This window comes from Aethina tumida, chromosome 3 (assembly GCF_024364675.1).
Source record: "Aethina tumida isolate Nest 87 chromosome 3, icAetTumi1.1, whole genome shotgun sequence".
NCBI classification, from domain to species: Eukaryota; Metazoa; Arthropoda; class Insecta; order Coleoptera; family Nitidulidae; genus Aethina; species Aethina tumida.
The window spans coordinates 4,434,126-4,450,869 of record NC_065437.1 but is presented as its reverse complement, the minus strand read 5'-3'; the positions used below and the strand labels follow the sequence as shown (position 1 = coordinate 4,450,869).

General features: G+C 24.5%; 2 protein-coding genes across 2 annotated transcripts; both read left to right on the top strand.

The window, feature by feature from the left end:
• Positions 1–2,471: 2,471 nt before the first annotated feature.
• Positions 2,472–3,661, top strand: LOC109605191 (protein zerknuellt 2-like). The gene is made up of 3 exons (XM_049965740.1): positions 2,472–2,793; positions 2,858–2,969; positions 3,030–3,661. Exons 1-3 carry the CDS (start codon positions 2,626–2,628, stop codon positions 3,659–3,661), a joined length of 912 nt encoding a protein of 303 aa, XP_049821697.1. The 5' UTR covers positions 2,472–2,625.
• A 3,339-nt stretch (positions 3,662–7,000) lies between these two features.
• Positions 7,001–8,336, top strand: LOC109605190 (homeobox protein Hox-D3). Its single transcript, XM_020021756.2, has 4 exons — positions 7,001–7,057; positions 7,134–7,346; positions 7,410–7,518; positions 7,579–8,336. Exons 1-4 carry the CDS (start codon positions 7,001–7,003, stop codon positions 8,226–8,228), a joined length of 1,029 nt encoding a protein of 342 aa, XP_019877315.2. The 3' UTR covers positions 8,229–8,336.
• Positions 8,337–16,744: the final 8,408 nt, after the last annotated feature.

The following is a 16,744-nucleotide window of genomic DNA, read 5'->3' as shown; positions in this document are numbered from 1 at the left end:
TATTATTTTTTGAAGTAGTTTTTACCTAAAACAATGTCTCATATAGAATATGTACTGAAAAAGCTTTTTGGCAATTTCTAATTAAAAATTTTGCACAAATAGTTCAAAAACAATATTTATAGTTCATATTTTTATGCAGTACCCAAAGTTTAACGTTTTTGAACATTAAAATCAAACTACCATTATTATTTTTGAAGAAGTTTTTGTCTAAAACAATGTCTCATAAAGAATATGTACTAAAAAAGCTTTTATAAAAGTTATATAAGAATTTTTGACAATTTCAAATTAAAAATTGTACACAAACAGTTCAAAAGCAACACTTATACTTCATATTTCTATGTAGTACTCAAAGTTTAACGCCTTTGAACATTAAAATCAAACTACCATTATAATTTTTTGAAGAAGTTATTGTCTAAAACAATGTCTCATATAGAATATGTACTAAAAAAGCTTTTATAAAACTCTCATCAGAATTTTTGACAATTTCAAATTAAAACTTTTACAGAAACAGTTCAAAAACAACATTTATAGTTCATATTTTTACGTAGTACCCAAAGTTTAACGACTTTGAACATTAAAATCAAACTACCATTATTATTTTTTGAAGTAGTTTTTACCTAAAACAATGTCTCATATAGAATATGTACTGAAAAAGCTTTTTGACAATTTCTAATTAAAAATTTTACACAAATAGTTCAAAAACAATATTTATAGTTCATATTTTTATGCAGTACCCAAAGTTTAACGTTTTTGAACATTAAAATCAAACTACCATTATTATTTTTGAAGAAGTTTTTGTCTAAAACAATGTCTCATAAAGAATATGTACTAAAAAAGCTTTTATAAAAGTTATATAAGAATTTTTGACAATTTCAAATTAAAAATTTTACACAAACAGTTCAAAAGCAACACTTAAACTTCATATTTCTATGTAGTACTCAAAGTTTAACGCCTTTTAACATTAAAATCAAACTACCATTATTATTTTTTGAAGAAGTTATTGTCTAAAACAATGTCTCATATAGAATATGTACTAAAAAAGCTTTTATAAAACTCTCATCAGAATTTTTGACAATTTCAAATTAAAACTTTTACACAAACAGTTCAAAAACAACATTTATAGTTCATATTTTTACGTAGTACCCAAAGTTTAACGACTTTGAACATTAAAATCAAACTACCATTATTATTTTTTGAAGTAGTTTTTACCTAAAACAATGTCTCATATAGAATATGTACTGAAAAAGCTTTTTGGCAATTTCTAATTAAAAATTTTACACAAATAGTTCAAAAACAATATTTATAGTTCATATTTTTATGCAGTACCCAAAGTTTAACGTTTTTGAACATTAAAATCAAACTACCATTATTATTTTTGAAGAAGTTTTTGTCTAAAACAATGTCTCATAAAGAATATGTACTAAAAAAGCTTTTATAAAAGTTATATAAGAATTTTTGACAATTTCAAATTAAAAATTGTACACAAACAGTTCAAAAGCAACACTTATACTTCATATTTCTATGTAGTACTCAAAGTTTAACGCCTTTGAACATTAAAATCAAACTACCATTATAATTTTTTGAAGAAGTTATTGTCTAAAACAATGTCTCATATAGAATATGTACTAAAAAAGCTTTTATAAAACTCTCATCAGAATTTTTGACAAATTTAAATTAAAAATTTTACAAACACAATTCAAAAACAACATTTATATAGTACCCGAAGGTTGACATCTTAGAACATTAAAATCAAACTACCATTATTATTTTTTGAAATTTTTTTTGTCTAAAACAATGTCTCATATAGAATATGTACTAAAAAACTTTTATAAAAGTCACTTAAGAATTTTTGACAACTTCAAATTAAAAATTTTAGACAAACTATTCAAAAACAACATTTATAGTTCATATTTTTATATAGTATCAAAAGGTTAACATCTTTGAACTTTAAAATCAAACTACAATTATAATTTTTTGGAAACGTTTTTGACTAATATAATGTCTCAAACAGAATATGTACTAAAAAAGCTTTTATAAAACTTACATAAGAATTTTGTACAATTTCAAAATAAAAGTTTTACACACACAATTCAAAAACAACATTTACGTGTTTTCATATAGTACCCAGAAATGTGTCACATTTGAACATAAAAATGAAAATACCATTATTAATTTATGAAAAAGTCTCATATAAAATATATATTAAAAAAGCTTTTATTAAACTCATAAGTAAAATGTAAACCATTACGTTTTCACAACTTTCATTTTACCCGAACATCGGAGCATATTAAAAAAAATAAAAGTAATTTAAGTTATTTAGAAAACATCGATATCTAAAAACTTGCCTGAGGCCGAACTAAATTATCTAAAAGTTTGACAATATGCATTAGACCAGTTAGTCGACTACCAAACTTGGTGGCGATTGTAACGCGGCATTGTGTAGACAGTAAAAATAATTAAAAATTAATTACCACATAGTTCGGTTGGTTAGCACATGCGATTACGCATACCATGGACTTTCTAGTTGTGCCATTGGTCGATAGTGTTTGCAAATAAATCCAGATAAGGGTGGAGGTGGTGTACAACTGTAGGTACCAGTACGTCAGTTCGAGTCAAGAACGAAATATGCCAAACCGCTTCGATAGATTCGAGGACAAGCAAGTTGGAGCTTCAAGTCCCGTTATGGAGGAAAGCCATATGCCACATTTGATCCCTGTTACACCTCCGATTTCCAACGACTCACCTCCTTCATATCCAACTTCTGTTTCAATGGCGGTTACTCCAGATCAACTGGTAAGTTTTGTTTAATTTTACTAACTAACTTTGATGTATATTAAATTTGTCACTGTTGTTGCAGCAATATACTTGGGAAGAGCAACAAGTCAGGAACATGCAGGATCATCAGTTACAGGAGTTTATCATGAATGACTTCATAAAACCTCCCCAAATTAAAACCAATGATGACCCAGGTAAGGCTCAATTAATAAACAACTACAGTTCAGTACTAACCAACATTAATTTGTTGATAGATTTCTCCCCAACCCACGTTCAAACCAGTAGCAAACGTGCCAGGACGGCGTACACGTCCACCCAACTCGTACAACTGGAAAAGGAGTTCAACATCAACAAATACCTGTGCAGACCCAGAAGAATACAAATCGCCCAAGACCTCTGCCTCTCAGAAAGACAGATCAAGATTTGGTTCCAGAACAGGCGCATGAAGCACAAGAAGGAAACCAAGAATAAGTCCCCGACAGCTGATAATGGGATGTCCCCAACTTTGTCGCCGACTTCCAACAACTCCTCACCGACCGTTCCTTTAAGAGGTGTCAAAACTGAAGACAACTCTGTCATGCACAATCAACTCATGGAGCAACAGTACAATCAGTATTACGGACAGTATTACCAACAATTCCCGCAAGGTGCCTATTACGACAACAGCCCCAATGCTCAGTTTGATGCTTACAATCAGTACAATCTTCCCAACGTGGTTGATGATCAGTACCCACGTGATATGTTCAGAACTCCCACAAGACCAGAGCAGTTTGTCGACTCAGTGGTCGATGGAGGTTACCAGAATCGTCTACCGGATAATTTTAATTGGCCCAGTGCCGAATATTCTGAAATAAGTCCGTCTCCTAATAGTCTAACACCCCTGTAAATTTTATATAAATAAATTAAATACTTAGTAAAAGTGTATTTATGTATATATTTTTAAGTTGACTTAATTAAATGATTTTGTATTAATTTAGATGTTTTATTTTGAGTATTTTCTATTATTCATATTATATTCATAAAAAATAAAATTAAATATTCATTATTGGAAAGTGGAATTAAATATACCGATCAGAAAGCATTTGTTTCGACTGAATTTTAAAAGAGACATTATGCACGACAAAGACATTAAAAGTCTGCAAATTTGCTCCTTAGTGGGAGACTTTTAGTGTCTCTGTCATGCATGAAGTCTCTCTCAAAATTCAGTAGCATCAAACACTTTCTGATCAGTATAGTCAATGCTAATTACATATGTAAAAAATGTCTGATACATTAGAAGAATTCATAAATATTGTAATAGTATGAAATTTAGGATTATTTATAAAATAATAGATTTTTAAATATTGAAAAACGTATAAAAATGCATTTTTATTTATTTAATCTAATATTTAATAATAATATGAATAATAATAAAATAACTTCATTTTTCTTCATTTAAGACACACCAATTAAATATCTGATCTGAAGACAAAATTTTATATTTTAAATTATAGTAAAAAGTAAATAATAAATAAAATTTTGGTAAAACGTAAAATATTAATAAAACAATTTAAATTAATTAATTAATATTAATATTTAGTAATAATTATAATAAACGTATAATCCTTTAATGAAGAATATTTTTTTAATATTGTCTAATATTGTTAAATAAAATAATGATAAAATATTTATAGTAAAAATACTGATTATGTATTAATTTAGAAAATATTTTAGAATAGTAATTTTGAATTACTTTTATTTTTTAAGCTCATTTTAAAGCTTTCTCAGAAGCTTTAGTCTTACAATAAATAAATTATATATTTATGTAGCAAATATTGAAACATTTATATTATATATTAAATCATATATTTTAAGTAATATAACAACTAAATCCATAAATATATTTTAACATTAAATTTGGTTATAATTATATAAATAAATAATAGCAAAGTAATTATTAAAATTGTGATAAGACGTAAAATAATATTAATAAATAAAAATGCATTAATTAATATTATTAAATTTATTAATGTATATTTGATATTTAGTAACAATTTCCATTTTTACTAGCATAAAAAAGCTGCAACTTCGCAGTTTTAAAATGTCATTTTTAACAGTAAATATTTTATCCTTTAATATTCTTTTTTAATAGTGTCAAATTTTATCAAAAAAAACAAAAATAATAAAATATTTATGGTAAAAATACTCTTTATATATTAATTTGGAAAATATTCTACTAATTTTGAATTACTTTTATTTTTTTAAGCTCATTTTAAAGCTTTCTCAGAAACTTTATTCTTACAATAAATAAATTATATATTTTTGTAAATATTGAAATATTTATATTATATATTAAATCAAATATTTAATTAATATTCAGCAAATATAACACCTATATACAAAACAAAAATATTTCATGAAAACATTAAATTTGGTAATAATTGTACGAATAAATAGTAATAATAACAAAGTAATTATTAAAATTTTGATAAAACGTAAAATAAAATAAATTAATGAATAAAATTATTAATATTAATGCTTTTAATGTATATTTAATATTTTCAGCTTTAAATTGTTATTTTAAACAATAAATATTTTATCCTTTAATGTTGTCAAATTTGATCAAATAAAACAAATAATAATAAAACATGTATGGTAAAAATACTCCTTATATATTAATTTGGAAAATATTCTGCTAATTTTGAATTACTTTTAATTTTTAAGCTCATTTTAAAGCTTTCTCAGAAGCTTTAGTCTTACAATAAATAAATTATATAATTTTGTAGAAATTATTGAAATATTTATATAATATTTTAAATCACATATTTTAATTATTATTTAGCAAAAATAACAACTAAATCCAAAAATGTATTTCATTAAAACATTATATTTGGTTATAATTGGACGAATAAATAATAATAATAATTACAAAGTAGTTGTTAAAATGTTGATAAAATCTAAAATAATATTAATAAAATAAAATAAATTAATTAACACTAATAAAATTATTAATATTAATGCTATTAATGTATATTGGATATTTAGTAACAATTTCCATTTTTTACTCGTCCAAAACAGCTGCAAGCTCGCAGCTTTAAAATTTTATTTTTAACAATAAATATTTTATTCTTTGATAATAATAACAAATTTTCACAAAACATAAAATAATATTAACACAAAATACATCAATTAATTTTAATTGAAGTTAAAGTTCAGAGTTTCAAAATGTCACTTTTATGAAGAATATATTCTTTTTAATATTGTCAAATATTATAAAATAAAACAATAATAATAAAATATTTATGGTATAAATACTCCTTATATATTAATTTAGAGAATTTTGCTAATTTTGAATTACTTTTACAATTTTAAATTCTTTTTAAAGCTTTCTCAGAATTTTCAATCTTATATTAATTATATAAAATATTTTTGTACTAAATATTTTAGTTAAGTATTTATATTATTATTTAACAAAAATATCAATTATGTCATAAAACATATTTCTTTAAAATATTTAATTTGGTTATAATCGTACTTTCCATACTTTTATGTATCCTATGTATTAAAAATATAAAAACACATTTTATTTTTTTAATCTAATGTATAATAATAATAATAAAATAAATGTTAAAATTTGATAAAAATAAGATTCTTTTAAAGTTGTGTCAGAATCTTACACTAAATATAATATATATTTTTATAGTGAATATTTATATTATTAACATATAATCACATAATTTAATTATCATTTAATGAGGAATATATATATTTTTTTAATTTTGTCAAATATTATAAATTGGTTCAGGTAAAACAAAATAGGAAATGAAAATCTAAAAATATTTATCATTTTAATATTTTCCTAAATTTAATATAAAAAATATTTTAATATTTATTTATTAGATTATAATTATCAATGATTTTATTTTTATAATATTTATTATCCATTTTTTAAATTGGATGCTAATTTATATCAAGTAAATATAATTATTTGATCTTTAATTAAAATTGTGATTTTTATTTATGTTAATGTTAAAATTAAAAAAAAAAATAAAATTGTTTTTAACTTTTTCAATACAATCTGAAAAACATTGAAAAATAAATTAAGTAAGTCTGTGGGTAAACTATTACCCTCGTTTATTCAGGTAAGACATACAAAGACCGATGAATTTGTAACTCAAAAATATTTATTATATTCCCATACATTTAAATCCTGCTCTTGAATAACACGAAATTCAAATGTATTGAAATGAGGGCGCCACCGGTGGTGGTAGGGAAACCTGAAGAGTATTTAGCCGCACAACAGGTACTATCACCGTATCAGTTCGAAACATCATCAACAGATAATCATTCGACCATCGAAAACCATGAGCCAAACACAGTTCAGTGAAACCATCCCCAGCAACTATGAAAGCTTTCAAGACAGTCAAGTGAGGACGTCCAGCCCTCTGAATCATTTGGACGAAAGTCACGTGTCGTTCGGTGCTAACTTAAACACATCGTCTTCAGCTTCGGATGGATCTCCACCTTCTTACTCCACGACTGTGTCTATGATGAGGACACCTGTTACCATGCACATACCTCAGGATCAATTGGTATGTTATTTATTGAGTCTGTTTTTATTGAAACAAAAATTAATGTTCATTTTTGTGTTTCAGTATGATACTTGGAACCACCAAATAGGGCGAATTCAAGAACATCCCTCACAACAGTTCAACATGACCGACTACTTAAAACCTGCCCCATCCTCCCCTAAAGATAATCAAGGTAATTAATTAAAAACAAACACTAATCCAAAAATACTAATAATTAATTTATTCAATTCAGCAACGACAAGGCAAGAATCTAGTGGCAAACGTGTTAGAACCGCCTACACCTCAAATCAACTGGTTCAATTGGAAAAGGAATTCCACACCAACAAGTACTTAAGCAGACCGAGAAGAATCGAAATTGCCCAACTTTTGAGCCTAACGGAAAGACAAATCAAAATTTGGTTCCAAAACAGGCGCATGAAGCACAAAAAGGACATGAAGAACAAGTCATCCTCGTCTCCGACCCAGCACTACGCCGACAACAGAGTGTCTCCAGCTTTATCCACCGGATCGAACAGTTCGGCCATGAATGTTCAAAGACCTGTTAAAAACGAAGAAGAAGTAGTCGAACGTTTATTGCACCATTCATCGATGGTTCACAACCAATACATGGGACAGCAGTACGATCAGTACTACGGACAAAACTACCAACAGTTCTCTCAACCGCCGTATTACTCGGTCTACAATCAGTACCCCTTACCCAATGCGGTGGAAGACAAGTACCCGGTTGAATTTTACAACATCCCCAGGCAAGACCCATTTAATAATTCCACGGGTGACAACTCTTACGTGGAGGATAACCGCATGTCCAACGGTTTGAACTGGTCCAACACGGAGTATTCCGGTAACGCTGAGCCTCCCACGCCTAATTTAACTGAGTTGTAATGCTGTGAAGCTGAAATTGTTATTATTTATAATGTATAGTTTTAATGTATATGGTTAATATATTTGTGCAATTTAAATTGAGTTGTAAATATTGAATATATATTATTATTAGTATTTTTTTTTTCATTCTTACTTAAAATACTTACAGTTTCAGGATGTTGAATATCTCAGATGTTGAAAGATTAAGATTTAAATTTTTTGTAGAATTTAAATGTTAAGAATTGTTAATAATAAATTATTTTTAAACATTAATCTTTTTCTTTTGATAACATGCACATCACTGGCCCTGAAAATACAACAAATAATTTTGTAAATTATACTCTTACAACTCAAATAATTTTATTTCACATTTTTAATGAGATAATTTTAATAACATATACGAAATTTATTTATTTATTATTTAAAAAAATAAATCAAAATTTACGATAATTAAGTTACTTTAAATATATTAAATATTTTTAAATAAATAAAATAATATTTATCAGATTCCTGAAAGTATCAATAAATTAATGTTTATTTAATTTTTTATCATTTTCCATATTTAATAAAAATTTTTAATTATTCTTAATTTCTTTTTAAAACTGTCTCAGAATCTTCAATCTTTATATACAATATATTTTTAAAATTGATTAATAACAATATTTTAAAAAATATCTTTAAATAAATATTTACCAGTTTTCTGAATGTGTCTGTAAATTAGTTTTCATTTAATTAATTATCACTTCACATCTTTAGTAAAAATATTTCTTATATATTAATATTTTATAAATTTTGAATTAATTCTAATTTTACGTTATCTTTATAGATGTCCAAGAATCATTAATCTTTATATACAATATATTTTTAAAGTTGAATAAAAACAATATTTTTGAATAAATAAAATAATAATTACTAGTTTCCTGAATTTATCTCTAAATTAGTTTTAATTTAATTTTTTATAACTTCACTTTTTTAGTTTCTCTATAAAGATGTCCCAGAATCTTTAAATTCTATATACAATATATTTTTAATGTTGAATAAAAACAATATTTGAAAGAATATTTTTAAATAAATAAAATAATATTTACCAGTTTCCTGAATGGATCTCTAAATTAGTTTTCATATAATTTTTTGTCACTTCACATCTTTAGTAAAAATAGTTCTTATATATTAATACTGTACAAATTTTGAATTAGTCCTAATTTTCAGATTACTTTTAAAGATGTCTCAGAATCTTTAAACTTTATATACAATATATCTCTAAATTAGTTTTCACTTAATTTTTTATAACTTCATCTCTTTAGTAAAAATACTTCTTATAAATATATATACTTTACAAATTCTGAATTAATTCTAATTTTTAGGTTATCTTTAAAGATATCCAAGAATCTTTAATCTTTATATACAATATATTTTTAAAGTTGAATAAAAACAATATTTGAAAGAATATTTTTAAATAAATAAAATAATATTTACCACTTTCCTGAATGGATCTCTAAATTAGTTTTAATTTAATTTTTTATAACTTCACTTATTTAGTTTCTCTTCAAAGATGTTCCAGATTCTTTAAATTGTATATACAATATATTTTTAAAGTTGAATAAAAACAATAATTGAAAAAATATTTTTAAATAAATAAAATAATATTTACCAGTTTCCTGAATGGATTTCTAAATTAGTTTTCATTTAATTTTTTGTCACTTCACATCTTTAGCAAAAATACTTCTTATATATTAATACCGTACAAATTTTGAATTTGTCCCAATATTTAGTTTATATTTAAAGATGTCTTACAATCTTTAAACTTTATATACAATATATCTCTGAATTAGTTTTAATTTAATTTTTTATAACTTCACTTCCTTAGTTTTTCTTTAAAGATATCCCAGAATCTATTTGAAAGAATATTTTTAAATAAATAAAATAAAATTTACCAGTTTCCCGAATAGATCTCTAAATTCATTTAATTTTTTGTCACTTCACATCTTTAGTAAAAATACTTCTTATATATTAATACTGTACAAATTTTGAATTAGTCTTAAATTTTTAAATCTTTTTGCACAATATATTTTTAAAATTGTATAAACACAAAATTTTGAAGAATATTTTTAAATAAATAAAATAATATTTACCAGTTTTATGAATGTATCTGTAAATTAGTTTACATTTAATTTTTATCACTTCAAATCTTTAGTAAAAATACGTCTTTTATGTTAATACTGTAAAAATTCGTTTTAATTTTTTGGTTATTTTTAAATGTCTCAAAATTTTTAATCTTTATATACGATATATTTTTAAAATTGAATAAAAAGAATATTTTAAAGAATATTTTTTAATTACTCAATGTATCTATAAATTAGTTTTAATTAATTTTTTTATTACTTCACATCTTTAGTAAAAATATTTTTTACATATTAATACCAATTTTGAATTAGTTCCAATTTTGGGATTACATTTAAAGATGTCTCAAAATCTTTAATTTTTATATACAACATATTTTTAAAATTTATAAAAAGGTTTCATTTAACTTTATTCTTAATTTTATTAACTTTTAAATATTTTTGTTTAAGTAAACGAAACAAAAAAAGTTATTCTTTTAATCAAATGTATCAGATTGCGTATACAATAAAGCAATTTTTTGTTCTCAGAAAGTTCAAAAATGTATTAATTTTTGTAAAACATTGACAGCTAGATATCTTACAGTTTACCTGAAAACGTACAAAAACGAAAATATGGCTTATTTTAAAAATGTCAGAATATATTCAGAGAAATATAAAATACGTAGAAAATCTAGAATTGCATTATATGAAATTGTCTCAATTGCAGTTTAGGTTTACATTAATCTCTAAAACTCAAATATTAATTACACAGGGTAGCACTTACCTAGAGATTAACTTCAATTCAAAGATTGAATAACTAATACTAATATCACTTGACATTTCGATTAATGGCACTTGACTTTTAACAAATCGTTACTAATATTACTTATATTTGTGTCGATGGATAAAGACTAATTATAAGTTTTTCTGGGAATGATTGTACTGAATTTATCTATAAGGATTCAGAACGTTATAGTTAATAACTTATATTCAATATTGATATATATTTATTTAGTCGTAATTAATTAAACTTTTAATAAATGTAAAATGTAAAAATAATTTAAATTTGAACATATTTTTATATTACACTAACTATATTATTTGAGAGCTTTGAAAGCTTTTAATGTTTAAAGATGAGCTTTTGATTAATTAGAAAATCTCCAATTTTTAAGTAACATAGGTTTAATTCTGGAAATAAAGTCAAAATTAAAGTTGACTTAAAGAAATGTTGATTATGGGGAATAAAAGTTACTTTAAAAAAGTTTAACGTTAAAAATTCCATTAACTAATAAATTAAATAAAATAATTATATTTAAATATTCGTGTTTTATTACCACATGTAAATTGACCGTGGCAATTAGTGATTTAAAAGAAAGCGTGCACACAGCAGTAAAAACCTGACAGGACATGATTGAATGGTGGCGAGTTAGAAAATGGCTGTTTGTGCAAGGAACGCGATACCCCGAGAATGCCCAGATAAACATGTGATTGTTGAATATGTCAATCATCGGACAAGTGGGGTTGTGTGGGACGGCCATGTTGGCTCCGCAAGACCCCTGACAAGTGACGAGCGTTGACTGACAGCCAGAATTTGCCCCTTATCAAATGTCACATTATGCCCGTATTCCGTAATTTCATAAACGCACCAACGGCAGACCAATATCATTATGGTTTGACGACGTTTTCTTCGTTGGGATCACGTTAATTGGGCAAAAGTAATTAGTTGTTAAGGTGTTAAATTTTGTACCCCCAATTTACCACAACATAAAACCCAAAAAACAAACTTTTTTATTCATTTTATCCGTAATTAGGGCTGATAACTTTCTTGTAGGTTTATATAAAAATGTGTTTTTCCTGAAGAACTGGTCCAACAGGTTTTCTGTTACAACTATCACCAAACTGTAAATCGGAAATACCTCATCAGTCACATATCTGTTTGTTTATTTCTAGAATATTTCAAAAGACTCCTCAAATTGCCTATGCATTTTAAATGTCTTATTTATTAACTTTAATCAGCAAAGTTTAAGTTCCAAAACTTTAACTTGAGTGCAAATCAAAGCAAGACAGGAATTTCAACTGGTGAATTAAATTTACATTAAACGGATTAATAAATATGAATATCATGTTATTAGACTAACCATAAAGAGTTTAATTTGGTCACAACTTTTCAGAAGCCAATGATCAATTAACTAGACTAATTGATTTGTTCATTTTGAGCAATTTGTTTAATAGCCACCAAATCAACATATAAATTACTTCTCATCAGAGAGTTATTATTTATTGCATATAGTTTCATAGAGTTGTTGGTGGTTGTAAAGTGCGGTAGTGATTCATTTTTATACAGTGACCGATGTTGACTGGATAAACTCCTCCACTTTTGATGTATGATTAAATAAATAACGCCTAAAAACAGGGGTGAATGTAAAGGGTTGACAATGAAAGTAAATCAGTGGACGTGTTCCCAAAGTCATATGTTCACAAAAGATATGCAACAGGCATCCGTGAATTTTGCCTTTATGTCTTGAGTTTCAACCCTCAGGAGACAGAAACTAGGCATTACAAGATTGCCTTTCTCACTGCCAGAATCCCGGCGAGAGTTAAACGTTTTCACTTTTGGTCCCTGCTAACGTGCTGTTTTCCTGTCTCTGTGGTTTGTCGCCAGGAATTACTTGAGATATTAAGAAGCAATTTGCGGAGGAGCGAACATACAAATCAGGTTGGTAATATATGTACAACGATTTTATTACTTGTTCAGTTTATTACACTGAACCAGTGCAATAAAATATTTATGGAAGGCACATGGAGGGAACAATTTTATCATTTGTCTTACGTAACAACTCAAATTAATTCCCAAATTCTGTTCTATTTACTGCAGTTACACACTTAATCAAATTCTCAGAAAAAAGTGATTCGAAATAAAATTTGTTTTTAGATTAGTACAATCTTTATCGCAATGAATTATCTTTTGTTGTAATTGTTAGTTATATTCTGCTATTGTTGTAGTGGAAAACGTTTTCAAAAGGCTTAAATCAACACAGTGTTGTAAAGATATGCTTGAGATACTCAAAAGCAATAGAATATTGTTATCAACTTGAATATTGTACCCAATATAATAAACATATTGAGACAACTTGTTTTGAAAATCTTGTTTTTCAAAGCTCCTTTTTAGGTAGTCCAACAAAGTGAGCCGTTATCAGTGAACAAATATTTCTTTCTACTCTCAAATTAATTAGGAAAAAGTCATAAATTATGAGTAATACTAAAAGAACATCAACAATATTTCGAACTACACCAATAAATGTTTTAATAACTATTTTTACATGTTTATAACTGTAATATTCATTATTTTTTTGTTTGACAATTAAATATATTAAAGAATTCTATTATATGTTGTTTTTAGCATTAAAAAAAAAAATTAAAGAGATTCAAATTATTTTGTTTAATAACATAAAATAAACTTTGACATTTTTATTAATTAAAATACCTACATCATATTGTTAAATTAAATATAAAAACAAATCAAAAGAATCAATCCTTTGTTTGATCCTTCGATTAAATAATATATTACTAATAATACTAATTTATTAGTAACAATATTCAATAATATCCGGTTTGACATTTCAATTAAATAATATTATTACATTATTATATTATTTTATAGTAGAAACAATACAAGAAAATGTCAATTTACTTTGTTTAATATGAAATGATTATAATATAAAATAAACAATAGTTTATATATTTATAACTGCATTATTCATTGAAATCCAGTTTGACATTTCTATTAAATAATATTATTACACAATTATATTGATTTTTCTGAACTTTTAAAATAGATACAAAATCATAAAAATGAATGAACAAAAAATTATAACTACAGTATTCATTAATTCCCAGTTTAACATTTCGACTTAATAATGTTAGTACATCATTTTGATGATTTTTCTGAACTTTTAAAGTAAAAACAAATCAAAAGAGTGCCAATTTACTTTGTTTAATATGTAATGATTATAATATAAAATAAACAGTGGTTTACATATTTATAACTACAGTATTCATTAATCCACAGCTTGACATTTCTATTAAATAATATTATTACATCATTATGTTGGTTTATCTGAGCTTTTAAAGTAGAAACAAATCAAAAAAGTGTAAAATTACTTTGTTTTATTAGTAAATATTGTAACATAAAATGAACAAAAAATTATAACTACAGTATTCATTAATTTCCAGTTTATCATTTCGACTTAATAATGTTAGTACATCATTTTGATGATTTTTCTGAGCTTTTAAAGTAAAAACAAATCAAAAGAGTGTCAATTTACTTTGTTTAAAACGTAATGATTATAATATAAAATAAACAGTGGTTTACATATTTATAACTACAGTATTCATTAATTCATAGTTGGACATTTCTATTAAATAATATTATTACATCATTATGTTGGTTTGTCTGAGCTTTTAAAGTAGAAATAAAACAAAAGTGCATCAAATTACATCATTTAATAAGTAAATATTATAATATAAAATAAACAATATTTTATATATTTATAACTACAGTACTCATTAAAACCCAGTTTGACATTTCGATTAAATAATATTATTACACCATTATTTTGATTTTTCTGAATTTCTAAAGTAGATACAAATCATAAAAGTGTAAAATTACTTTGTTTTATTACTAAATATTGTAATATAAAATGAACAAAAAAATTATAACTACAGTATTCATTAATTCCCAGTTTATCATTTCGATTTAATAATGTTAGTACATCATTTTGATGATTTTTCTGAGCTTTTACAGTAATAACAAATCAAAAGAGTGTCAATTTACTTTGTTTAATATGTAATGATTATAATATAAAATAAACAATAGTTCATATATTTATAACTGCAATATTCATTAATCCACCGTTGGACATTTCTATTAAATAATATTATTACATCAATATGTTGGTTTGTCTGAGCTTTTAAAGTAGAAATAAATCAAAAGTGCATCAAATTACTTAATTTAATAAGTAAATATTATAATATAAAATAAACAATATTTTATATATTTATAACTACAGTATTCATTAAAACCCAGTCTAACATTTCCATTAAATAATACTATTACACCATTATCTTGATTTTTCTGAACTTCTAGGGTAGATACAAATCATAAAAGTGTAAAATTACTTTGTTTTATTACTAAATATTGTAATATAAAATGAATAAAAAATTATAACTACAGTATTCATTATCATTTCTACTTAATAATGTTAGTACATCATTTTGATGATTTTTCCGAGCTTTTAAAGTAAAAACAAAATCAAAAGAGTGTCAATTTACTTTGTTTAATATGTAATGATTATAATATAAAAAATACAATAGTTTATATATTTATAACTACAGTATTCATTAATCCACAGCTTAAAATAAACAACAGTTTATATATTTATAACTACAGTTGGACATTTCTATTAAATAATATTATTACATCATTATATTGGTTTGTCTGAACTTTTAAAGGAGACATAAATCAAAATTGTATCAAATTACTTTGTTTAATAAGTAAATATTATAATATAAAATAAACAATATTTTATATATTTATAAATAAATAATATTTTATATATTTATAACTACAGTATTCATTAAAACCCAGTTTGACATTTCGATTAAATAATATAATTACACCATTTCTTAATTTTTCTGAGCTTTTAAAGTAGAAACAGATCAAAAAAGTGTAAAATTTAAATATTATAATGTAAAATAGACAAAAATTTATATATTTATAACTACAGTATTCATTAATTCGCAGTTTATCATTTCGACTTAATAATGTTAGTTGATATTTCTGAGCTTTTAAAATAGAAACAAATCAAGAGTGTCAAATTACTTTGTTTAATATATAAAGATTATAATATTAAATAATTTAATAATTACTTAACTTTGGAACTCACCATTATCTTCTTTGACACTTCGATATTATTATATAACCAAGTTGACTTTTTGAGCTTTCAAAATAGAAACAAATTGAAATAGTAAATCAATTATTTAACATTTACTCTGTATTTATTTAACATCTTATTAAACAGACTTTAATCTAATTATAAGTGTAGGTTAAAATACAATAATAATTAATAATTTTTTAATGTTATATTGATACACATAAAAATTCGTATCGATTGCACAAATAATAAATAAGGGTGGAATCGCAAAAGTATCATTCCGGACAGTATACATCAATCGTATACGGAACTATCGATGTCTGTCATTATCATAATGAACTAGGGGTTGTTTTCCAGTGGGAAACCGCCTTGTGTTTTACTCAGATACAAATTTGTCCTTTTAATAACCCACCCACATCTCTATTTTTGTAATTAATTACAAGTACTATTCGTCGGGCGTTTAATAAATTATTAAGAGGCTATTAAGGGCACGCAAAAATTTAAT

What these genes read in the sequence shown, in the direction of transcription:
- LOC109605191 (XM_049965740.1), top strand. Translation starts at nt 2,626, where the DNA reads ATGCCAAACCGCTTCGATAGATTCGAGGACAAGCAAGTTGGAGCTTCA. An exon ending in CGGTTACTCCAGATCAACTG is followed by an intron (nt 2,794 to 2,857) that starts GTAAGTTTTGTT and finishes CTGTTGTTGCAG; the next exon opens with CAATATACTTGGGAAGAGCA. An exon ending in TAAAACCAATGATGACCCAG is followed by an intron (nt 2,970 to 3,029) that starts GTAAGGCTCAAT and finishes ATTTGTTGATAG; the next exon opens with ATTTCTCCCCAACCCACGTT.
- LOC109605190 (XM_020021756.2), top strand. Translation starts at nt 7,001, where the DNA reads ATGAGGGCGCCACCGGTGGTGGTAGGGAAACCTGAAGAGTATTTAGCC. An exon ending in AGTATTTAGCCGCACAACAG is followed by an intron (nt 7,058 to 7,133) that starts GTACTATCACCG and finishes AGCCAAACACAG; the next exon opens with TTCAGTGAAACCATCCCCAG. An exon ending in CTCCCCTAAAGATAATCAAG is followed by an intron (nt 7,519 to 7,578) that starts GTAATTAATTAA and finishes TATTCAATTCAG; the next exon opens with CAACGACAAGGCAAGAATCT.